Here is a 27,072-nt window from a genome sequence, read left to right as displayed (position 1 = left end):
TTACGGCGTACGCCTTTCTCCACATCCAACACCCCATTTTTTTCTGTTCTGTAGTTGTCTGCTCTCCAGTGTCTCTTCAGCTCCAACTATTCCACGTCCTTCTTGGCCAACCTCTCGTCCTGTTTCTTTCTGTAGGTGTCAAATTCCAAATCTGATCAGGAAAAAAAGATGTAATTATTAATCCTTTTAGTGAATGGAAAAGTAATGTCAAAAAAATGTTTGAGATGTCTTATATATGTTGAAGAGAATAAGGTAGATTGAATAAACTTATTAGTTTAGCTTAAGTACAAGGGATTATTCTATATTCTTAGACATAATACCGACAAATTCGAGTATTTTCTTGTATATAAGTGTATTTAGACCTTTAACATTATGTCGAAATGTATGAGTATTTGTTGACTATAAACTATAAAAATGTTTCCCAATAGGAAAAATGGCTATCAGCTGTGAAGGAAACCGAACAGATCGACCAATTTCTACTACTTTTATCGATTATTTTGGAATCAGAAATTCTCCGTACGAGTGCAGTGCTTCTTCCCGACTCTTCCATCTACCGACTCATGCATTTTGCAAGGGAGAATTCACCCGTAAAAGGTTGAGGAGTCGTTCCCGTCAAGGACGCATCGACATGGTCTTAATTGTGTCTGAAATTTCAACATCGCTCGAAGAATTCGGTTTCTTGTATGCGCATCAGCGAATTTGTTTGCCGTACTCGAACCAAACGGCCTACGTGATTATCGCTCACGATCCACGAAGACCAGTGGCATGCGACTCGCGATTTCTGGTCGCTATTATATATCTCCTAAAAGTCCAATTCGGGAAATTTCTCACACTTGTCAATTGTCGGTCGTTTTCAGGCGATTGCGTGGCTTTTATTAGTTTCGGCAAATTGCTGGAATGTAAAGTCGAAGAGACTGTTCATCCTTCTTGTGTAGTGTCAATTTATCATACCAATTGTATGAAGTCAGCGTTCATAACGGACGTATCGTTTCTAATGCTGTATAATGAAATGTTTTATTTTCAACCTTTCATTGTATACTAGATGAATAACTGAGGGCTGGTTGACATGCACTTAATATTTGTCTATTATTCCAAAATAGGAATTGATAATATCATGATTTAATCGTCAGATGATTCTGCTCACGAATTTGGAAGTGTGGGGGATTTAACGAATCTTGTATACAACTTCGACTTCGACTTGTTTCACTAAGAAGTTTATGGAAAGTTCGCAACGTGTTTCCACCCTCTTTGGTCCGCCACTGCACCTGATATCGGGAAAGGGACTGTTCGATATTTTCGTCACAAACTCGTCCCTGGCAATAAACCGTTTCAGAATGAATCAAGTCGATTGAATGCGAAGTTCGAACGATGTACCTATGCGAAACGGCCTCTGAATGTATACGGATTACATGTTTATGCATCATTGTCTTGCGCGCGGACAATGTTATCTCGACAACAATTAACCTATTGAAGAAGTGGAACAAGTTGCCTCTTCTAGATGGTAAATGAATGTTTTTCTTCTTGAATTGGCAGATCGGGTTTGTGAGCGTTGGATACCCGTTCTCCGTTTTGGGGTTTGATGGTTCGTTTATGTGGATGGACTCTGTAAGAACATCGTTATCGAGCACGGATGATACCTACTCATATCCCACCTTTGCAACATGAACGTAAAAGGATGCTACTGATAGAACATTGTTGGGACAGGCAGGAAATTATACTTATTTGTGTTGTAGGCATCAGTTCTAAAGTTTATGCCTAATTGACTGCTCAACATCTTGGCATTGAAGAATTGAAAAAACGCTTTTAAGTGTCTGTCTACCTACAAAACACAACTGTCCTATCTTTTTTTACACTGGTTAACAAGTAATTTGTTTCGTACGAATAAAAATCATTTGTATCTTTCTGTTGAGTTGATTGCTGGGATATATCTAACGTAAAAGGTTCACGAACATCGGGATCGGTAAGGTTCTTGCGTCATCGTTGTTTCGATGAGGTCATCCAGGCAAATTGTGTTTACGAAACCCAATTACCTCAGCGTCTATAAGTTTTATAGTTTTCCAGGTCGGACCTGACGTCGCCAACTACAGGCGTCGGATTGAATTAAAGTTGGTTGGCCGATGTTTATGCTTTAATTTGGTTTCGGATGTTTGAAAATTTTCATTTTGTTAGTCCGCTAAAATGAGACCAACTTGTCATGGTAGATGATACACATTCTAAAACATCTTCTAGAAGTAAATATTGGAATTCGCTCAAGTTGCCTGCTATCCGGTTTGAAATATTTTGGCTCTTTAAAAGACTTCCCCCTATTATTTCTATGACACTTACTTTTCGTATCAATCGTGGTTTTTCTCCAATCGCTCCAATCTCTGAAGGCATTTTTTCAAGGAGTCCCAGTCTCTGCGGTCGCCAAGCTGTCTCGACTTCTTTGCCCCTATAAAAAATTCAACTATGTAGATACAACGTGGGCGTTGCTATCGCGAAGTAGCGTAAATATAACTTATGATTTGCATCGAATGAGAGAGACTGGTTCCGTTTCCTAGTTCTGCTGCTCAAGTACACGCGAACTTCGCTCGCGTACTTGAAAATATCGACTGAACCGCTGTTTGTGGGCGAGGCTAGGCAATATTTATTTTCGAATTCAATCAAGTGGAAGTCCCGGCCGATTGTCACGCCATTGTTTCCTACTCTAATAATATCGATGTTGTTGTTGTTGTCGTTGGGGATTTTTATGTGGGTGATGGTTATGAATCAGAGAATCGTGTCAGTTGTTGAACGGGGGAGATGATTTTTTGCCGTGTTGGTCGTTTCCACGGTTATGCTCTGGAAAAAGCTAGTGAGCAGGTTTGATTTCACCATAATTCCAACCTAATCTTTTCGACGCTTGGAATCATGAAAGTGCATATACCGAAAAAGAGAAAATGTTTTCCACTAAACAATTATGGCGAAGAAGGCGAAATGACCGTCATTTGAAACATACGATATTTTCGACTCTTGAACACTCAAGTGGATTTGCCCACTACCTTCAGCCAAATACCAATAATAATACATACCTACATACTAGAGTTTCACGATGATACTAATGTTGGAAGTGTAAAAATATCTGCCGAAATAAATGTGGCAGAGCAAGATAAGAGTTTTTCAGCAGCAGTGATACAAGGTCCTTAATGTTACAGCAGATCTACGAATCGATTTCAATTAATTCTGTTGTGTTTCGGTGTAGTTATCTGGAATTTACAGCTGTGTCTTTTCTCAATCGAGAGGAAACCGAATAGCTCGATATCTTCTTTCACGCATGACGTTCTATCTCTGGAATTACCGTGTATCAAATTGTTTGTATACTGAGTTTTTTATGTTCATTCAGAAGCCGCATATCTCGTAATTAATCTCGCTGTATCTAGGTCACGACCACTATTTCATTCTATTGTCAAGGTTACTACACATTATCTTCACATTTCGGAAGTTCCTTGGTCAATAATTACAAATTATCTTTGAACCGAATCAAGTGAGTGATAGTTCAAAGAATACCAAGCGGGTTGAGGCAAATCACCTAATCGGTTTGGCAAAATATGACAAAAACCCAACGCGGAATCATTTCTCACTAGAATGGTTTACTCGTATAAAATTATCGTGGGAATAGAGCATCACAAGGCATAACTTTCTTGTTCTGTGTTAAGACAGTTTTGAGTTTCACAATAATTACACTGAATAATACTTATCGGGCATCTCTAACAAAGTACCATCAAATCGGATGTCCTTCAGAATGATGGTGCTAAAAAACTTTGCCGATCCTCCAAGTGAATAATTATACCATTAACCTTTCAGAGCTTTGAATGAAAACTGACATTCACAGCACGACTAGGATTATCACGTCGATTGGCCAACATTGAGAAATATCAAAAAAAGAGCATACGCTCTTACGCTACAATAAAAATTTTATCGTTTGCGAAGAATGCTGAACGATCGTTAATAACGAGTCAAGTGATAAAACCATTATAATTATACTCATTCTTCACATCTCACTTTTATGGCATGATTATGCAAGATTAATTTCTCAGTAGCAATTTGACTGGAAAAATGTCTCGAATGTTTTTCGCAAACGATAAAGCTTCTGAATTTCATTGCGTTTATCTTGAAGGTTTTTCGAACATGTGAACAAACCAATAAATGCTCAAGTTTGTCTTTGCGTTTCCGCTTAGATTGTGGAGTATAGGGAGAATTATTCACCTCAAAGTACCTACTCCAATTCACGTAATCTGTGCCGTTACACATCGTCTTATGTAGAGCAATTTCTCGGCGTACGTAATTCTCGGTCCAATTTCTTTGTAGCCATCATAAAGTGGTATTGTTCCATTGTCAGTCATCTCGTAACGATTGACGGGACTTGACACATGAGATAAGTATGCAGATCTACCGTTATCGACGGCATCAATTCAGCGTTCGCTGTTATTAAAGTGGCGTTTGATCGACTTGACCCACAGATTTTTTTTTCTAGTCCAAAAGTCGTGACCATTCGATCGTGCGATCGAACTGGCGCAAAAAATAACCCCTTATTTAATTCGTTCTATATTTCGACACTGTGAAGTTGTTTTATACGCTATTTGATTACCTATTAATCAGTTATCATGCGTGGGGTGTCTCAGGAAATGTGGGTCGACTATATCACTCCATTTCGGAGGTCTTTTTACATCTCAGGATAACTTTTTCTAGATTTTAAAGCACTAAAGAAGGGAAAACAATATTCTTCTTGTTTATCCAATAATTAAGAGCTCAATAATCATTACGAAACGTGTTACTGGCGCTACGAGTTTCACACATTTTTTTTTTCATAGAAAGAGTGAAAGTGGAAATATTCGATTTATTCTGAATATAATAAACCTCTCTGTTGAATTCGGATCGTATTTTCGTGTGATTCGATTAGATTCGCCGTACCGACAATTTTCATACCAATCTTTCACGGGATCGCGACCGCAGAATGGGCTGGCCTAAATTCGTCCTCATTGCGACGAAAATAAGAAATTGCGTTTATTGCGGTCAATGACCACTGCATTGCGCGAATAATTCGAAAGATTCCCCCAATTCCAAATGAGAATTTCGAACGTGCGCGGCCGGCATAATTGACGCGAGAAATGTGGAGCATTTGAAGCAGCGAATATTTTAACTTCAGAATGGCGCTCTGAGAATGGAGCTGAATTCAATGACGATACCTATGAAGTTTATCTGTTCGAGCTCATCTCGAACCGAAAGTAGGCCTGAAAAGTTTGAGGGTGAAATTGGTGAACATTAAACACATATTATATTCATTTACACCCTGTATATTTTTCATTTTTCATGATATACTTGCCGATTCGGTTTTTCGACAGAATTTGATATACCTGCATCTTGAGGGATGAACGGAAGATTGAAACTGCCAGTAGAAGTTTAACGTGAAATAATTGTAGTCAATGAAAAATATTCAGTCTCATTTTCTTTTCTATAAGCATACGAATAATAAGACGTCAAAGACGTGCGTGTTACTTCCTCAACTCAAATGATAAAAATTCTTTTTTCATTTCAGAATCGACCAACCGGGATAATCACATTGCCGGCGGGTTGCAGAGGGCCTAAAAGTTTATACCTGAAACGCATTGGTGGTAACTTTGGCTTCACTTTACGTCACTTTATCATATACCCACCTGACGGTTTGACTGTAAGTATACAAATAACTTGATAACTAGTTCAGTAGATGATTTCCCCAATACCCTTTTAACCCTTCATCAACTTCATCCCCCTAGCTACCCCTTTAAGTTCGTAAGTAGTCAATCTGAGTCAGGTATATAGTGCAGTGTGCTTCTGGTGTGATATTTTATATAAAGAGTTAGTAAAAAGTAATACACAGTATCTGCGGTATTAAATTTCTTGTCGATAAATTCTCCGAACAGGTTAAGTTTATTTTCGAATAACGCAATTTTTCATGTCATAATTGGAGTTTGTCTTGCACTCTCTATGAGACGTGGAAGGGTTGTTGAGTTTCTTTAAATGCAAGCCTAGATTTTGTGTCAAATATAGATAGATATTTTGTTTATTTGGTAATTGATGACGTATTTTATATTATTTGTTTTTATATTTATATTATATGAAACTGTTAAATTTATTGAAATTATGTATTTTGAAGTATATGACATATTTTAATAAGGACTAATATTTTGAAGTGTTATTTAAAACATAACAAGAACAGGGTTGATAAAAATATCCATCAATGATCAAATCATCCTCAGCAACAAAAGACCTATCCATTTCTGGAACGACAGGGGTTGCCATTAAAAAAAGTTAACTACCCTCCACCCAACGTAAGGGATGCATGACAAACTCCTCAATTATACATGAAAAGTTGCACAATTTTCAATTAATATTGACCTGTTCGAGCATTCTTCTACAAAATTGTAACTTATTTTTCACTCACGTAAATATTACATTTTTTTATGTTTGTTTCTGTTTTCCAGGAGGAAGACGATGGACGACTGGCAGCAGTTGGCGCGCTTCACGCGCCTATGGAAACAATATTCGTCCGAAAAGTGAAGAGTCCAGGACCGGCCCATCAGGCGGGTTTACAAAAAGGTGATCGGATAGTGGCAGTGAACGGTATACAGGTGATCGACAAACCTTACAGTTTTGTCATACAGCTAATTCAGAAGAGTCCCACCTATCTACATTTACTCGTCGTGCCAAAAGAGGAGGACGCTTTACAAAGGGTGAGCAGACTTTTAAAAAAAAACTTAGTCGATTGGGAATGCTGAATCTTTATTTATCCACAGCTCTTCACCGAAACGGCCTACAACCCTGTGAGTAACCAGAACTTCATTCCCGATTCCCCGCCAGTGGACAGAAGGAGCGCACAACAGTTCCTCACCAACACCATCAACCAGCGACCGGGCGAATTACGAGTAGACGCGCAATTTTGGAGGTCGCTGAGGTACCCCTTCGGTTACGGCCAGAGGTCGGAGAAACGGCCGCAGTCCTACCAGTACGACCCGAGGTACACCGACTCCGCGTCCAGAAGGTCCCATCCGGCCTCCTCAAATGAGATTTACGCTGAGATCCAGATCCATGACGCGCCGAAGACCAGACACAGCAAGGCCCAGCCGCAGGTGCCCCTTTACTCTAAGAACATGGGTCGAAGGGCCAGTTATAACAACTACGAGCCGTACTACGATCTGCCAGAGTACACCAGCATAGCCAGCGATGACGAGATGGTGTTGAACAAACAGAAACAGAGGGATATTTACAAGACGAACAACGGGAGCGAGAACGCGCAATCGAACGCGAACATGTCGGTGTTGACGTATCCGAGCAGCGCCGGTTGTAGGCTGAGCTTGACGGACGACAGGCGTGAATCGACGTCGTCGTTGACCTCCTCCTACGCCGACGGCAGCAAGGATAGCCTGTCATCGTTCGAGACCAACTCGACGCTGACGGGCCAGGAGACGGACGACTCCGCCATATTGTCCAGGTATCGGAGGAGCTTCCAGCAGAAGGAGGAATTCCTCAAGATGCCCGCGGGCGGCACGTACGAGTCCAACCTCAAACAGCGGGAGTTTTACGGTAGGCCGAAGAAGTTGGAGAAGCCGCAGTGGCCTCCGAACGAGCCGAAGCAAGAATCGCCGTCGCGTACGACTAAACCGACGCATCACAACTTCCAGAGGGTCAAGCACGACATCGACAACGAGAGGGATCTTAGTCTGCAGCCTCTGGGAGGAGGTGGCGCTACTAGAACGCTGAGAGAGTCTCTGCAGATGACGAAGGCGGTTAGTTTGGATGTCGATAATTCGGAGAATGCCAACGAGCCCGTGACCAACGAAGATGGAGACGATAAGAGGTAAGGACTAAGTTATTAGGTGATTTCCCCCAAAACAATCTTCTTTGCTGCCTTGATTTGGTACATGATCGAGAAAAGATCGTATGGGAGCAACTCAAAGCGTGAAATCAACCTGTTTCATATTCCACAAACTTTTCTCTTCTTCGCAGAGTATGCTCTCCTACCCAACTCGTCTTCACCAGGACGAAACAGTTCGAAAGCGGGAAGCCGCTGCCTGAGGACGATCCTTTGCTGAGCGATCGCACCAGCTTCTACAAGAGCGAACTGTCCAAGATCAGCTCCAAACGTTTGGTACCCAATGTGACGGAGCGCGCTCAAGAGTACGAGATACGTACCGTCGAACCCAGACGGGAGGTGTCTCTGAACGCTTCCGCGGGCTCCCTGAAGAAGATCCAGAGGGACAGCAGATCGTTAGACAGCTCAGGTTAGTCAGATACTCCCTTAGTCCAAGCGCTACCGAGTCTCCCGGAGGGTGGTACATTCAAAACGAAGATGAGTGGGTTGTATTTTAGTCTCGTTGAGTGTTTTCCAATCTCCATCAATGGGCTTCGTGGATGCGCATAATCCTACCGATAGCTCGACAACTTCGAAATTGAGGCATTTATGGTGTGAACAACAAAACTTTCTTCACAGGAAGAAACATAAAAGAAATAACAAAATCTAAGGGGGCTATAAACTCTGCAGGAAAAGGAATATGTACTTATATCATCAATGCGTCGTTTTGGATATACCATCCGATTAAACTTTCTGGTCTTGACCTTTTTCATTATTATTTTTTTTGGCTCTCCTATAAGGGAGCTGTTCCAGTGTCCTCGAGGCGTTGAGTGGTGGTAAATCACTTTCTGGAAATGTGATAATTTCTACCGGAAGTAAATTCATCCACTGTCCGCCACCTTCAGAACTTGGCAGGACTGCTTGTTCAGGTTAGATTTGAGCGACTAACCGAGAGTGTTGATTTTTCGCTAATACTATCTTATGCTGTTGGCTTGTTGGCTTAAATTAGAGTTCAATTGAAGTATTTTTAAATAGGAACGAGTCAATGTGGACAGGCTATGTGGGCCATATTGTTTTGGCGGAATCTGCCAAAAAATGCATTGATGAGCAGTACGTACAAATAATGAAACTTTTTGTCGAAACGAACTTCAAACCGATTGTAACAGAGAACGCGTTTTTTTACTTATTTTTTTTTTGAATCGATGCTCTATCTATGGTATGCACAATAGGTCGCTATCAACTCATGCCCTTCCAGTCAACAAAATCCAAGGCTCATATTCAGCAGAATTTATTCCCAATCTTTTTATTTTAACCCGTGTATCCAATAGTAATCTAGACTTTACATCAGCCACTTCTTTGGCAAATATGCTCAACTCCTTATTCTAGTGAAAATAGGAAATCGCTTATGAAATATGCAAGCGCTAGTTTCTCCGCATTCTAGATCTCCGATCGGTTAAACGTGACAAAATTCGAAATGAAAACCCAACCGACAAAAACTCACTCTATAATCGATTTTTTCAGACGTATTTTTCGTCAAGTAGAATCAAAATCGACACCGTTTTCACATTACACGACTAGACAACTTTCATACCAGTTTTTTTTTCTGTGGCGAGTTAATCTGCGGTATAGTTACCACGCAGGAACGTTTAAGATGCGATGTTTTTCTTGTCGGTAGAAAATGATTGACAAAGTGTCAACTGTGTGCTCATTAACTATGTGAGTAACAGGTTTCATCAGTGAATACGCGAGAGTGATCTGCTCTCTTCACATATATACTATGGGGCGAAAAAATCCGTCCAGACGTGAAGGCATGGCAGAAATAGAGTCTGATTTGATTCTATTTTCCACGAACAGTCTGGAGTATCCTATTCAAGATGTCTAGAGCTATATTCCTCAAGCCTAATGGACTATTCATACTTCTAATCGTATCGATTAGTCCGAGGTCGGGAACTAATTAGTAACGCATCTTATCTGTGGGCATGACAAATTGCGGTTGTTGCATAATAAATTATTTCTGGCATTGCCCGTCTCCGATGAGATATGCCCAGATGCAACGGAGAAGCGACAGGAAATGCATTGGAATAATCGATTGAAAATAAGATGGATGTCGTCCATGTTGCATATATTTACTTTGTAATTGAGTAATTGTACTCGTTCAACAACTTCGAGCGTTTGAGTTGAGGAGGGGACTCACAGTGAATATGAGTAAACTATTCATCTCGAGTATTTATTTATGAGATGTATGTAGATATCTCCTATTACATTCTGATTAGAAGTTCTGAATGAGGACTGATTTCGTTGGGAAGTATTGTCCATCTGATGAAATTTGTCTAAATGTACCATGGTCAAGACTCAAATGATACCGCTTTCAGAAACCATCGCATTCGCCATTTTGTACAACACGTCATGAATTAAAAATGGGTAATTTTTCAAAGTGCATATGACGGGATTCTGCAATGTAGTTTTTCTGAGGCTATGATGAAAATAAATGTTGTTTGATTGTTACCAGATTAGGGGTGGATTTCCCATAGGACGAACCACTATTTCGAAATGTTGACTTGTAGTGATAATTCAGGTAGATTCAGCAAAAATTCTTCGCTAGCTACACACTGAGAATGTGTGATTAACTTTTTGATCTTGCCACTAACTTTTCCTTGTGGTTACCCGGAAACTGACCGCTGTCCCTTTTATTTCAGATGTCTCAGAAAATGTTCCGACCAAAATGCACGTCCGATCGAATTCGGCCGATTCTTGGACCGGAGGATCAGACGACATCAGCCAAAGGAAACTCAGCAGACAGGACACTGTTATCGAAAAATCGGCACAAGACGAAAGTGAGTAAAGTTTGATTATTATCCTGGGGGTATAAATGGGGAATTATACCGGAATCTAAATGCCACGTATCGAAAACTGCTCTTCAAAAGTTGAGGATGTTAAATTAATTGAAACAAACCATATTTCCTTTCGAAACATGTATGTATGTATGTATGTAGAGTTTTTCAGATTAACATAAACACCTTAACTTTTGACGAGCAGTTCATTCCTTCGTTTAAATGACTCTACTATTATTTTTATGTAAAATGTGAAAATTTGAAAGACCACATACAGGGTGACAATTTAAAAACTTGCCAGTCCAATTATTTCACGACAAAGGTGATATCAGAGTAAATGCCGGAACAGGTCAAGTTCTATTCGTAGGGGAACATATTTCGAGCAGAATTGTAAGCCGAAATCTCCTCAGCCCTAGGTGTAGGAGCTATCACCCCTAAATTCGCAAAAGGGATTAGGGGGTGAGCTATATCTCAATTGAAAGATCACTTGACCCTCTACATGAATACCATGGTTTTCAAATTTTTATTGAGTCCTTTTGGTTGGTCAAGTGATCTTTCAATTGAGCCCCTGTAACTACTTCAAGGACTCAATAAAAATTTTCAAACCATAGTATTCATGTAGAGGATCAAGTGATCTTTCAATTGAGGTATAGCTCACCCCCTATTTCTTATTGAGAATTTAGGGGTGATAGCTCCTATACCTAGGGTTGAAGAGATTTCGGCTTACAGTTCCACTCAAATATTTCCCCCTACGAACAGAAATTGACCTATTCCGGCATTTTCTCTGAAAACATCCTTGTATAACATAATTGGCCTGGCAAGTTTTTAAATTGTCATCCTGTGTTGTGAAGTGATTGCGTATTTGAAAGACAACATACAACTTTTTATATTACATGGAATTTATGAGTCCATGAACATTTATTTGAACAACAGGTTTTCCCCATCGAAAAAAAATATATAAATTTGTTGATTTCACATCCGAAACTTGCAATGAATCACTTCCGAGACATAAACCCGGAACACTAACACCCAGCTCACTGCTACACCACTCACCCGCAAGCCACCACCCCACACACCTGTCGCTTCTCGCACATTCACGAAAAATGTTTTTTTCTTTCTCTCCCCCAGAACCCGATATCGCAAGACGAATCCCGAACAACGGTGACCTTTCCCCCCTGATTCCCGAACCCGTAAAACTGTTTCCCGCAACACCCACCGTATCCGTAACGCCCGCCGCTAGTCCCGTGGACCTGCCCAAACCGATCAGGCCCACAAAGCTAGACCTGGACGCGCCCGCCAGACCGATGAGGTACCTCAAACCGCCCGGGGCCTTGGCCGAGTCCCCCGTCGATCAGTTGCTGGCAGAAGGTCCGTTTTGTTAATTGATTTTTCACCTATTTGGCGTCGATCTGCATCTTGCATTCACGTTCATAGCCGGCGACTGCTGCGAGCGGTTCGAGATTTTTCGTTTGTCCGATACGAAAAAATCCATGGTAGGAACTACAAGTGTTCAGCGGTTCACAAACTACCAACGTGGTTGCCAACTAGGCGTCCAGGAAGAAATCATAGTTGGGGAGCTCAAGAGATGAATTTGGGATTTACTTCAACGTGTCAGATTAACACACATGGTCTATTTATGGATCTAATCAGAATTCGGTGTTGAAAATTTGCAGGTTGGGGTTTTGAACAATGAACTTTCTCCCCAACATATTTCCAGACCACTGGCACACCTCGTATATCCTCGCATCATTAAATACCTGATTTGATAGCAATTTCAGCATTACCTTGGGTGAAAAGGCAACGGTTTATGGGTTCTTGGGCTTCTTATGAAAAGAAGGGTGAAAATGGAAGGTCACAAACGAAAAATCTCTAGCTTGTCATTCTGCAGTCCCCGGTTATAACTGTTCCTAACCTGCCTAACATTTCGTTTTCGTTTCCTATTAACGATTAACGATAAGATGACAGCTCATGATGGACCTGAGTAGCCTGCTAGTTGGAGCTCACACTTGTAGAAGGATTTAATTGGTAGACTCTACTGACCCTCTCTGTAGATTTTGATGCATCATGTTCACTCTATACCTCCCAGAATTCGTCCACTTTTATTCATAGATATGTTCGTCTTTTTCAGTTGGAGAAGAGATGCCGAAAGTCAGACGGAGGATAAAGAACAAGAGCATTGGTAAGTTCTAGTTATATTCAGCTGATATGCAGAGTGGGTTAACAATAACGCTTCTCAATTTTTATCTCAATTGACATACGAAAAATTCAAAGAACCCAACTATTAAAGCAAGTCGAAAGCTCACTTATGAATATTTGACAATTTTGGACAATAATAAATACGAAAGATATGATTTTTTTCGTTACTTTTTACTGACTCTGCTAAGCGAGCCAAGCAAATTTGGCCTTTTTTAAATTTTTTTTCGGGGATTATCTAATTTCCGATATTGCATTAATTGAATTTTCATTTCAGGTAGCGAAGATAGAATAACCAGGCGAGAATCATACCTTAAAGCGACAGAGGGTAGTCGGCTACAGTTCGAATGCGATCTCAGCGACGGTGAAACTTCGCCACAAGTGTTAAGAAGGTGAGTTGATGTAGTGGCTAGTTGTTTGTAGCGGTGGGTAGAGCTGCATCGCTTTTAAAACCTTTTATTTTATTTTTCTATTCGAGCAAGAATCGTTTCTGGTCAACGACAAAAAAATGAAACTCTGATGAGGATTTTACATCCTTATTTTTAGGCACATGCTACTAGATAAAACCTTCTCTCTCGAGAGGTCCCGTCTTTAGGAAGATATACTGCGACTAGCGTTGTTAATTGGTGGTAGTCGACTCTTGGAAGTTTATGGATATCGTGCTGAACGATCTCGGAATGTTTCTTTGATGCTCCACGGTGTGCAGAGAAATCAGGCGGCTTCTGTATACATGCTTCTGTCAGCGGTCGATCAGAACGTCTTGTTAAATTGATTGATGCAGATGTATACGGGGGATTATTACTTTGATGTTGTAGGTATTCGTGTTATTATATTGATTTATCGCAAGGTCTTTGAATAAGGGGAGATTGCACAGGTGAGGTAACTGTTTTTCTTCTCTCGGTACGTGTTCACTGACATCTGAGCAATAAATGCTCGATTCGACGAAAATATTACTTAGATCTTTTTCATGTGGTGAAAAACAACTAATGTTGTTAAAAATTCTAAATTGACGTGCAATTTATCAATTCCAGCAATACATTGCCCGAAAACCATCATAACAAGTTCTCCATAATTTTCTTCACTCACCCGTAGAGTGCTATTGAAATTTGAAACAATTCTGTGCCTACGGAACAATCTATGTAGTATTATCTACGATCGGATTGATTTCCTTGGATGCGTTGGTTCAAAAACGAATCTTGCTCTCTATCTCTCTCGCTCTCTTAGGTGAATATAGTTCTGTATTATTGTAATTGTGAACAGTGCACACAGACGGTGGAGACCTCCTTTGTTTCCTGGTGATATCCAACAACTTCGCAAGCTATTCGAAGACGCTGCATCCTCTTTGGGGTGAGCTGGAGTAGAAACTGCTTGCATGTTCCGCAGTAAACGTACTAACAGTCTGTACAGTACTAACCACTAACCAGTCGAGTCCTTGTTCAATGTGTTTATGGTAATACCACGAGAATATTCCCGACGTTAACTATAAAAAAATCGGTTCTGTTCGTTCGACTAAATTTTCATACTGATACAAACCATTGGAATATTTTTAGAGCCAATTTAAACGCACACAGAGATTAAAATCGAGAAGAAAAGAAATAACTCTTGAGTTTTAAGTTATGAGATGGATTTTCTACCAATGCGACACAGATGAATCTGCAAGCATTCATTGATGTGGTGAAAAGTCAAATTTTCCATGGGACAAAAAGGTTTCTTTTTTCACCAAGGTGATATTACTCTTCTTCTTCTTCTACATGCGATGCCAACACTGTGCTGAACCGATGCCTTGTGGTCCATCTCAGCAAAAGATAGTGGATGTTGTGTTTCCTAGGTGTTATCTTTGACTTTCATCAGTCAGAAGGAAAAACCATTAAGTCTCATTTTCTTCAAATGTTTATTGAACAGGTGGCCAGGCAGTCATTGTACCAGTTACTGTTACTGTTTCCTTTCAAGGAACAGGAGTTTTTCGACCTCAGGCTTAGAGGACGGTTTCTCAATGCCACCACAAGATATTCTTGTTATCCTGAACTAATTCAGGATCAAATTCAAGCGTTCCTTAATTCTCCTCTTTAATTCAGTTCTTGTAGAAAACCAGGAACACTTTTCACCATTTCAGAATCGGTTCGTGGAATGCATTTTACGTAGAAACCGTTTGTTACCAGTTCGGAATCGTTTCAATACGCACAAAAACCGTTCAGTCCCGAACTGGTTAGCGTGCGTAGAGGAACAAACCCACTTTCGGTTGTTGTTTTCCGCGTTTCATCCATCGATTTTCGCTTCTAGGATTCGCTCGTCTAGGCTAGTGAAATCCGAGCACTGAAAATCTCTGTTTAGCGATAGCGCGTCTACTTGCCGTAATTAGGTGTAAGTTTCATTGTTATGGCACTTTCCCTTCTTCATTGTTTGTACGTCCTCATTTCCCCGTTGTTTTTTGCTCATTAGAGCATCCAATTATTGCGCAACGGCGCGAACGTAAGGGACACGCCGTTCTTGTTAATGGAATCGCAGGAAACGTGTCCGATAGATAGATAGCAACAATGCTATTCGGAACCGGAAAAAATTGGCGAACAATTTCACTCTAGGAATTTTTTATGGAATGTAGGAAGGTGGATCTTAACCATACTACATATAGTGAACCTTTTTTTATATAAACTCCGTATCTGTTCTCATTGAGGTGGGAGTTGTGTTTATCTGAGGAGATCAAATAATATCCACTCTTCCTTCATGAGTAATGGTAGCCGACTAATTTGATAATATCATATAGAAAGATCCTATCAGATAACCTTATACTGCGCTTTTCTGTTTGAGGATGTTGAGGGGAACCAAAGCAGGAATAAACTGAAAGTTCGCGATTTCAATCCCGATCAAAATTGAAGTCCTTAATCCATACATTTTAATCGAAAACGTATTCAAACTTGAAGCGATGTGGAAGCGTATTTGAGAGTATGTATAGCGATGTTGATTCAAGTTGGTGGTGCCATAGTTTGCAGTCTCGTCGAATATAATGGAAATTGATGAAATATTGAACTCAATTCGGAATTCAATCATGATGTTTCAAAGGAGACGTGAACTTTCGGCGTTCAATATTTACCAGTATTGAGATTTACTGGAAATATCAGAACATATTTGGAAAGTCCACAATAATGTTTCACAACATAATTTCACTTTTTCAAGAGTGAGCCATTGGAATCGAGTTTAAAAATAAACTTCACATCGTCTGAGAATTCTCACACCACCCCCTCCAAACAAAAATTGTTTGACTAGGTATGAGGGGAAGCGTGTTTTACTCTTCATGGTAGCTCACACTGTTTGGGTTAAATGATATCATAAATTTCCGAAAGTCCATTATGCCTGTACTAATAATTTCAACTTCGTGATCAGGATATGTGTGCTTCTGGCTTCATTTATTGATCCAACGCCACTGGGCGCCCATTTCGGTATAGCAGGGAGATGGGCATTACCGATTTTACGGTAGTAGTTGTACGTTTCGAATGATTTCCTGGATTGATATGTTGCGCGTGTATCCACTGTCGATTCACTGTTAGGAACGCCGTTGTTGTTCTGCATGCATGTGAAAGGTAATAATGAATGGATCACGGAGTACAATTCAATTCTTCGGAATCGCGAATTAACGATCTGTCGAATCGGGCATCGAATGACGTATACCCGAAGCTATTTGAACAGTTAAACTGACACATTCGAAGAATATTGTTTATCGTTTGATTTTTGAAAAGTCTATAGGAAAAAATCTAGTGATTTAGAAGGAAATTTCAAGAGTTCATCAAGGATACTATCCCCCTCCTACTAACACCACAAAATGAGTTGAAAAAATAGGTTTTTCTCCCTGTACAGTCCCCACAATCCTCACCTAGCTTCTCGCTTATCCCGAACGTCAGTTTACGCCCTAGCAGTCGAATAATCCCCGAAATGTTCCTTCCAGTGGCAGCGCGAGCGAGAACAGCAGCAGCAGCACATCGCTCGAGAGGGACAAGGGTGGTTTCAGCCCCTTCGACAAGGAGAGGTACGCGCTGGTGCGGGAGGGACCGTTGAACTGTAAAGTGACGGAACTTGACGGAAAGGTCAGTCGAAAAACTTGATTGAGTTTTATCATCTTATACGAAGTTGGAATTTATTCGTAGGTTTTTGAAAACATTCGTGGAAAATGAATTCTTCTATTGTTCCCTAACACCCAGCTACAAGAAAGTCCGTTAAATTTTAATGCTCCATTCCATTATTATTTGATCCTCCATTATCATTAATGAAAGTTTCGAATTTTAATGGGGCATTTAATCTTGAAGGACGTCCTTGCAAAGAGGACTTAGACGGTGGATGATGTTTACCAAACTCAACTTTGTCTCGTTGCGAGTGGAATACTGTACTTCATCCAAGTTTGTGAAAAAAAAATACAAAATATCCCAACACATTTTCTGTATTAATTTCAATGCCTCAATACTGTACTTTTCGGCATTGCTGTATAGCAACTTGTACAGAGCCTCTATTTTAGTTTTCGACCAGTTTGATTGACCAGTGAATAATGGCCTAGTAATCACGAGTGATTTATGGATATCATAAATGGTCAAGGAAATTAATAGATTTTGATGAAACTTTATATTTATCAGACAATGTCAAATGCTCAACGAATTAATTCCAGCTCACAGAATCGAATTGATTTATTGGATGTGTGTGTGTGTTCAGTAGGTTATTTTTCCCCAATTTCAATTTCAGCGACCGGCCATCCGTTCCTGGAGACAAACGTGGGCTGTCCTCAGGGGACCTAAGCTGTTCCTGTATAAAGATAGGAATCACCAGGTAGGTGGTGTTAGTTTTTCTTTTCGAATGCGGATCGGAAAATTTCTTATGCGGATCGCGTCAGGTCCCTAAGGAAATTACGAGGCGGATATGGGAAGAATGCATTAGGTACATCCATCTTTGTTTTTTATGAGGCGGATACGGAGGAAATTGGATAGCAAAAAAAAAAGCAGAATGCCAACTTGTCGTCACTTAAATCATTCTCCAGATAAAATCTAAACTCAAAACTGAGAAAGATCCGAAAAATATACTCAAATACAATTTATTTAAAGAGTTTTTCCATATTCCAAAGGGGTTCAGTGGATGAATAAAAATTATTTTCTGGTCCGGTGGACATATATTTCGAGCACGTGACCGCTGAACAGTATGGCGTTTTCATACATCGTTGCCCATGGGTCTTCCTTGGGTTGCGCCATAAGAAAATTATGTTAAGATGGGTTAAAAGTCGGTTACGACCATATGGAACAGGATAAGGAAGCATATGTTGCGCTGCTTCATGGTTGATGGTTGCGATAAAGTTGAGAGAGCTTCATTAAGGGTTCCAGAAGTGGGACATGGGATGGAATAAACGAATTCCTGACAAATGAATGTTTCTCTTCTCGGTTTTTTTTTTCACTATTTCACATCGCGGGAGTTTGTCCAGCAATGCGAGATGGGATCTTCGAAGGAATTCGCTGATACCCATCAACAACTGTCACAGTTGATTGATCCCATGGACTTTGGCCGTATTATTGACTTGCAAAAGTGAATCAGACCCACATAACGCTTAACACGTCGAAATTTATAGTAAACATGTTTGTTACGAATTGAATGAAATTAATTTTGCGTAATGAACTCGAATAAAACTAAATGTAATCCAAATAAGATATTTTTCGATCAGGTAGTTCAGTATGTATCGATTCAATATAAATATCTTAATAAAATACTCAAGTCAAATGTGAAATATTATATTATAATTGAGTACATTGTTTTGGTCATTTTCATAAATCCCTATTCATACGGGTCAGTCATTGAGAATGATATATCTTTGGAGTAAAAAACACTTAACATAATCCACCTTGAGCTGGAATATGAATTTAAAGATAAAGGATTAACTACGTAGATAATACCTAAGAATTGTGTCATGCTCATTTTCATATCTCAGGAAAAATATCCCACTCTGAACTACTTTTATTTCGCCTACTTGATGAGTAGCATCATCAAAGTACGATATTCCTGTCGTTAATCGTGCTCGCAAACCGTACCAACTTGACAAAAAATTTATTCACAACGGAACCAAATTATTCCTGGACTCCGCTGTCTTATAAATTATCATTGTTCTTTGATTACCCCGACATTAGGCAGAGAAGAACGAACGAATCTTGTTCTTTCTGAAAATACTGCGTTGATGGCGTCGAAACTGTATTTGGGAATAATTTTTTTCATATTAATACATTACTTCGTGTGTAAAGATATTATTGCGAATTCATCTCCATCTAGGTACTTTGTTAAGCACATCATAATGAATAACTTACATGTTTCATTCGTCGAATTATTTTAGAGATGATCTCGAATAAAATAACAGTAATAATTCCCGTTGTGTATACAGAAAACATGGAAAATTAAATTAAGGCATGCAAGATTTTCCCTTCGGTCCTCGCCAATGTAGGAAAAGAATAATAAAAAATGAACCGTTCACAAGTACCTATTCCAAGGATACAAAACTACTTTTTCTTCCTCTCAGTCGATAGGAATTCATTCTGTTGAGATCGTCTGATTCTCAAAGGCAGAAAGAATGTGGTCTGCGAGAATATTATTTTTTCTTTAAACGCAAAAGTAACCAAGTGATCAAGGAAAAACTATATTGGCAGAAAAAATATCCCAGCACCCCCAGCATCCCAGGTTTTGAGCTTTTCTAAGTGTCAATTTTCTCTTTCAACTCTGTTTTAGAATTGTGAAAATAGCATTTTTCCTTTTGATGTACATACCTACTGTTTTATCCGCACTGTTTTTCAATTTTAGTGTGGAAATGCGACCCTCGCTAAGCAACTGACTCAAAAAGTGGAATATTGCTCAAATAATCTCAAGCAAAGGCTGTAATAGATTACATTCCAAGATACGAAATTTAGGAATATTCATGCATTGTTTCAGGCCGTTCTCTGATGAATTTCCGCTCGTATACCGAGTATAAACTCAACGCATTCCATTTTCAAGCGTATAAAGGACGAATGAACAAACATCGCGTCGTGAAATTCTAGCATAAGTCCCGATGAAGACATCGCCAATCGCTTAATCATCATCCTCGCCTATTTGTGCATTCAACAGTGGGACAACAGGTGTTTATCTATCTATAGTCCCATACATCTTTCATTCATCCCGCAATCCGTCCTTGCCAGACGCCCAATTAGCGCATACATGCCCGCGACCGACGTGGTACGTCTTCTCTCTATATCAGGGTTTCTTAACCAGTGGTCCATGGACCCCTAAGGGGTCCATTTAACAAAAGTCGGGGGTCCATGACCATTCTGTCTCAACATTAAGTTTGAAACTGATGTATATTAACTACAATCGTAAATAATAAAATCTGGCAAAATCCAAATCTCGTTCTTTTTATTTTTTCAGAAAGGGTCCGTGAGCTCTGCGAAATATTGAAAGGGGTCCATAGCTAGAAAAAGGTTAAGAAACCCTGCTCTATATCGATAAGGCAATCTACGCCCGATCGTTCCGTCCGATAAGGTCGATAGCGTCGCTCGCGCTTTCCAATCACGACCGTTGCGAAAAGCCGGGGCTATTTCGTAAGCGGGCTCGCGCTCTCGCTAAGGGGGCATCGCCAGACCGTGAGGCGCGCGCGGAAATCGCCTTCGAATATGGGCAACTTCCGCCCTCTCGGGTTGCTGCAATCGGCGACGACGTGCGGCAATTAAAAATCGTATCGACGCGTACCGATTACAGAGCGCACTCTGATGAATTTTTTATCGTCGCCTTTTCGGGACAGAAATACCGATATGTTTATGCAAAACTCAAAACGAATTCAGTTATCCTTTGTAGAATGCGTGGACTGACAAAATTCAGCCATTTATTAAGATAAAAATTAATTTAATTGAAGTAGGGATTTTTCATGATAACCATACTCCATTAACTTTTATTTCAGCACTCAGTTGGCCAATGAAATTTTACACATTTCACTCAGTATAGTACGAAAATGTGGGGTTATGAAGCTTGTCAAAACATTTGTGGGTTTTAAATCAACGCTATGTTGCCCGTTCTACGTTAAAGTTTCTGTTATTACGTATTTTATCACAATGTCGAATCCCTTCGGAAAATATGTGACGAACATAATTGAAGTTTACACAAACTGATTGTAGGCATACCAAATCCAGTTATTTGCATGGAAAATACAAGAGATCAGTATAATATCATAATATGCACTAGCTAGAGGAGAGTTAATGTTCGTAATCTTCTTTGGCTAAAATTTGGATACGTTACATAAGTTGTAGATTTCAAAAATATTAACCCAAAGATGAAATGCATATGATGCAGTGGTTGGGAATGGGTATCTCCCGAAGGAATTAACAGATAATTACGAGAATGTTAAATTCTTCAACAAAAATCATCTTGCATCAATATAAGTGAAAGGAATCGAAGGAAGTTTCAAGTCAAGATGAACTCACCTTTGAATAAAAATTTCACATGAATAAACAATTAACAGGACAACTGGCGCGTATTTGTGGCTGTTCATCTTAATACATTGATATAATAATTAGGTATTTATTGGTACCTTAAGACATTTACAATGTATAGGACAAGTCAAATGAAAAATAGAAAAATCAATTTTCGGTAACTTATTCTACGATGACATTAATCGAAAATCCTGTAGTAAACTTTTCGCATTAATTCAAACATAAAATTCTCAAATGCCACCACTTTTTTGGGTCTCCCAATAGAATGAAATTCTTTGTCGACCTAATCATTCACAGTCTTTTTGATTGTGGACATATTCAGCTGATATCGTTTAGATTCAGATAAAGCATTATATGGAATAACCATTCTCAGAATCGATGAAGATCACCACAAATGAAATGCAAATGAATATTGGCGGAAAAATTCAAGGGATGATTCCTTGTCAAAAAATTGTGTGGGTCTTTTATATGAATTTTTTCGAGTAGCTAAGATGGCACCTGAGAAGCAATTTTTCCTCAGAAACTAGAAAACTGACAGAAATGGAATTGAACGAAATGGGTACGGAAAGGCATTAAAAAAAAATTTGTGGTGTCTTCTAATAATGTCAGCATGATATCTGCCTTCTTGCTAAATTCAAGTTCGAAGGTGAATCCAGCCTATACGATTTTTTTTCTTTCTCAAACATCTTTATTTCCACCAATAAATTACAAGAGACCTTTTTTCACCCATTGCATTTATAGCTCAGACAGAATTTCTGCTTGATTTCATTCCTGCCAATTTTCTGGATTCTAAGAAAAAAAATCGAAACTTGCTTTGCAGGGAGCTGTGTCTGAGTAGAAAAAAAATTCAACAGACCCACACTATTTTTTGACAAGGATCATCCCTTTTTTTCGCAAATATTCATTCGCACCCTGTGTGAATCGAGGGGATCTCCATCGATTCTGTGAATGATTATTCGAAGTGATCAAAAGTTTTTAATTCATCCTCGAAAAATTGTGGATTGAATTTGTTTTGAGTTTTGCATAAACAAATCGGTATTTTTGACCCGAGTGCGCTCATATATTGATAATAAAAACGTTCCATACTCGCATTATTTTGCGAAATGTCTCACTTATAAGACATTTTCTCATACGAAAAGAGTCGAGAATATTGGAAAAAATTTTTGACCAAATTTGATCGTTTCACTGAAAATAGGTACCTTCTACCAAAGATTATAGAGTTAGGAAGATAGGAAACCGCCTCATATCGCTAGTACTAAAAAGCGTATACGTTTTGGCCTGTGTTGCACACAATTGACAATCAGGTGGCGCTGGAATCGTGCTCTCAAACTGTTGAATGACAGTTTTCTATTTCATAATTGAAGGGCGCGAAATTCGAATTCTGTTCCTCGATAAAAGGGCGCGAAATTCGAATTCTATTTCTTTTATTGAATTCGAGTAGACTTGGTCGAAACCAGAAAAAACATCCTGAGCGACAAAACAAAAATAGGCCTTTGTTTTGTGATCAAGATGTTTTTTTCATCTAAACATTGTTGTGAATCAATTAATATTAATGAAATACTGTGTTAGATTTGCTATACTTTTTATTTGAAATATATAGAAAAATTTGACAAAATTGAAGATTGTACATAGTGTATTCAAAGGTCAGGCTTTTTTTTAACGGAAGGTACAATTGGTGAAAATCATTCACCTTTGAAAACATCTTGTACACAAATAATTGAGCTCTGAATATAGGACACAACAGAACATGGTGAAATGTTATATATCAAAGGTGTAATTTCTACACAATACATTTTTTTTTCTAATTAATAGAATCAGTTGAATTTGTAAAATTTTTATCAGAAATTAATATGAACAAATATTCGATACAACATATCTCAAGAATTCTTTTACATATTAGTTACAGAATTTTCAGAACCACAATTAAAAACAAATTTACATAGGTGTAACCTGTATATCGGTAAAGATATGTAAGAATAACAAGTCAACTCCAAAATGCAAATAACTTCACTAATAACATGAATTGCATATCAACCTAATAATACATATATCCAGCTATAAATGATAAAATTCAGTGATAAATTGAAATACGTGTATCTATTCTAATGTATAAAATTGTAGTGTAAGAGCCTAGGAGTACAAGTGCATTTTATTTGGTTTTGAGAAAATCAGATTTAAACTTAAAAATTATTCCCAAATTTGACCTGTTGGTTTCTCTAGTACTTTGTATTGCTCTGTTTTTTTCACTTGAAGTTTTGGACTTACTCTTTTATACCATCCTCAGCTTGTCTCACCACTTACTCATAGACAACGTGGTGATCGCCAAAGTGCAACTCTTCAGATAGACTAATTTCATCGTACATCAGAGAACAAATTTCTTTTTTCTGCTCAGTATTTAGGAGATGCAACCTCAAAGAATTTATAATGACTCTACGTATTCCAGGAGAAACTTTTTTACTGCAGTTCACCAAGTTAATGTCTGGACATACTAAAAATCCTATTCACTTCAGAGTACTGAAAATAAAAATCAATCAATATCAGAGTCACATTGTACGAGTTTCAATACTTACGTTCAGATATTTATGGTAAATTCAAAAAACTTATATTAGGAGAATCTTTCGTACTACATTTTCCACAATTCCTCACCATACAATAGTTTCCATAAGACATTTTGAGCAAAGATATTTTTCTTTGATTTTGAAGTTTTCACTAAGTAAATACACAAAAAACTCTAATAATAAACGACTAAAATGAACTAAATAAACGACGAGCCGAAAGAGAACCAAAACAAAACGGCCATGTTTCTTCAAATCTTACAAAAGTCAAATTATGTTTCTCCAAATGGCCGTCGAATAAATATTTTAACCATTCTTGGCATCTTAGTACAACAATTGAACCACCAGGTGGCGCTACAGCAAGTGTATACGCTTGGTTTCCTATCTTCCTAACTCTATAATCTTTGCCTTCTACCACTTCCTCCTTGGAAACGATGCGTTAACACGGCAAGGACGTCCATCGTGTTGAACGGCCCCGCTCAAAAATTATCCTCCTCGAAAACTTTCCCTTTCCCGGAATATCGAAACAGCTTAAGGACGACGTATCGCTCGTTCGTAACGTCCGAGACGACGCATTTTTTTTTCTTCTCCTTTAATTAGGCACGTTTCGTAATGGATTCGCGTACGCTCCGTATATCGGAGCAAGGATAATATCTATATCCATTTCAATTAGCCGCGTCGCGATCAAAGGAGACCAGTTCTCTGCGTACCCCGAGGTGCGTGGCATCAGCCATGAACGGGGTCGAATGTAAATTCGGAATACCCTCTTCAAGGACCCCGTCGAAAATGTCGCATAATCGGCGATCGCTACATGGGTGGCATTCGTACCGTGAGCGTCGAGATAATTCATTTTTTTAGAGCTGAGGAATAACGAACGTCTTTGACGTACAAATAATTACATATCATTCCATTATCATAGAAACTCCCTCAAGACGCTCGGTTAAGTTAGTGAGAAACATTAAGGGGCCAAATAAATTCAATATTTTTGAAGGGTTTATGTGTATATTGGAGCTGTAAAAGGTATAATTATAAGCATAAGTGGTTTCTTCGATAATTTTGATTCAGCGCTTAATTTTGTAAGCACCAAAAGTACTATTTTATTCATTTTTCAAATTCTAAAAATAGACAACATTGAAAAACGATGACTGCTCCTTCTTCGATTCTTCCTGAGCGACCCTTTGTTGCTAAGATACCGATAATATAATCAAAGACAAAACGATACATTTTCAATCAAAGTTCGATAGCTCATTGAGAAGTGGTTGTAAAAACGAATTGAGACTAAATTTGCGAATTATTTGGTCCATATAGAGGTTAAACCAGAAAAATTTCAGGACTCCGTGTACCAATAAAAAATTTTTTTGGCTACTTTAATTTCGAGATTACTCGGAAACCGCTGGTGCAAAAAATTTGGAAGTTCATATCCAAAAGCCAGACCCTTGAAACTATAGTTTCCTTCCTTCAAAGTTGCTGTATGACCATTTTTCTTCAAGTTACAGCCTGTTGAAAATCACATAAAAATTTTGTTGTCTCACTAGTTCATACAGGGTGAATTTTTGACTCGTAAAAATATTTTAACAGTAAATTCTTGAGGTCGAAAGGAACACTTTCTTCCTCTGCCATTTTTTCAGAATCGGCTCGATTTGAAAGATATAGGCTGTTGGAAAACCATTAAAAAAATTTTTTAGTTCTATTTCAAAAACGGTTTTATCGAATGAAATGAATTTCGGAATATAGTTTTTCATTTTTTCGAACACAAGATATCACCCACGTCTTCCAATTTTCTTATTGTGACCATAAGTACCATAAAAATACCAAAAATTCAAAGAACCCAACTCTTGAAACTGAGTTGGCCGCTATCTAATGAATATTTGAACGTTTTGTAAAATAAAAGTATTCTTCATATTTTTCCATATAATGCGCCGTTTTCAAGTAATTTGATGTTCAAAATTAAAAAAGTATCTGTGAAATTTGAAAAATTGGGTACTTTGGCTAAATAGAACTCTGTTTAAAAGATCCACAGATGTGTAGTGTCACAGATTAAGCTAGTTATTCTGAAGGTAGTTTTGTTTTGCCAGGGGTGGCACAGCTCATTATGAAAACTTTAAATGGCTATATGTTTTTATCAGGGCCGAATCGGGAATAAGTGTTTCTTTTGACTTCAAGAACCAACTGCTAAAATATTTGTACGAGTCAGAGAATCACCCTGTATAACAGAGCCTAGTAAGAGAGGTTCATCGCTCTGAATTTGTAATAATTTGGAGCTACTAGATATGTTTACCCGGGGAAAAAAAATAAGTGTTCTGTCTATAGAAAGTAATGAGCTTTCCTGTATTCCTCATTCATAGAAAATGAGTAGTTCCAGAATCAATAAACCTCCAGCGATAACATTTCTCAGATTTTCATCTCAAAATTTGAGTGAGGAAGAGAAATTTCAAAGTATTATTCTCGTCCTTGCTACAAACCGCATATCCCAAAATCTGCCTTCCTCAGAAACTAGGAATCGTTTTACTTTGTAGGAAAAACAATTTCACACATGATGTACGACAAGAAAACTTTCTCTTTAACGCGAGACGTATGCTTGATGAATCCGACTGAAACAATGCATCATTTCCTCTTAAAAATGGGATGCCTGTGGTAATTGAAATATTTCATCATTGACGCTCAGAGTCTTCCTCATCTCCAACAATACGTAGTTAATATTTTACGATTAATAACCCATTTTCGAGCTTTCAACATGTGCGATTTTTGTTGATTGATATTTCTTCCTGATATGGCTCCGAACAATCATCCGTATAGGAAAATTAAAAAAGAAATTGTTTGGAACTACCCACAGTTCGATAAATGAAAAAAATTACAGGGGAGGTATCCTTGTTCGATTGAGGAACTGATTAACCGAAATACCTCCTGCAGGATTAACTCGAGCACACTCTGACTTTTGCGAGCATTCCGCATGCATGTCCTGCACTTTTTCTATAGCTGATAACACATCGATAACCGCCATCTGCGCTCACTTTTGCTCATCCTACCTTCCCAACCCATTGTTTTAACGGCGATCGACGCGTGTTCGGCGTTCGGACATGCTGGTACCACCGCCACCGTGCCCGTACCGATCCGGTGGTACCCTATTCGTTATCGTGCGGTGCACATACACGGACGCGACTTGAATTGCGCTTCGAAAGGGC

At 38.8% G+C, this 27,072-nt stretch overlaps 1 protein-coding gene across 5 annotated transcripts in view; it reads left to right on the top strand.

Moving 5' to 3' along the window:
• Positions 1-27,072, top strand: part of LOC123314236 — a 154,856-nt gene that overhangs the window by 111,285 nt on the left and 16,499 nt on the right. For all 5 annotated transcript variants that reach the window (XM_044899387.1, XM_044899384.1, XM_044899386.1 and 2 more), the window contains 12 exons: positions 5,555-5,686; positions 6,480-6,728; positions 6,792-7,852; positions 8,002-8,276; positions 8,647-8,775; positions 10,543-10,680; positions 11,806-12,045; positions 12,806-12,856; positions 13,148-13,262; positions 14,131-14,217; positions 16,808-16,946; positions 17,593-17,676. In XM_044899387.1, the coding sequence (XP_044755322.1) occupies positions 5,555-5,686; positions 6,480-6,728; positions 6,792-7,852; positions 8,002-8,276; positions 8,647-8,775; positions 10,543-10,680; positions 11,806-12,045; positions 12,806-12,856; positions 13,148-13,262; positions 14,131-14,217; positions 16,808-16,946; positions 17,593-17,676 (2,700 nt within the window). The remainder of the gene's footprint in view (positions 1-5,554; positions 5,687-6,479; positions 6,729-6,791; positions 7,853-8,001; positions 8,277-8,646; positions 8,776-10,542; positions 10,681-11,805; positions 12,046-12,805; positions 12,857-13,147; positions 13,263-14,130; positions 14,218-16,807; positions 16,947-17,592; positions 17,677-27,072) is intronic.

Source organism: Coccinella septempunctata, chromosome 5 (genome assembly GCF_907165205.1).
Source record: "Coccinella septempunctata chromosome 5, icCocSept1.1, whole genome shotgun sequence".
Taxonomy (NCBI): domain Eukaryota; kingdom Metazoa; phylum Arthropoda; class Insecta; order Coleoptera; family Coccinellidae; genus Coccinella; species Coccinella septempunctata.
This window is presented reverse-complemented; position numbering and strand designations above follow the sequence as displayed.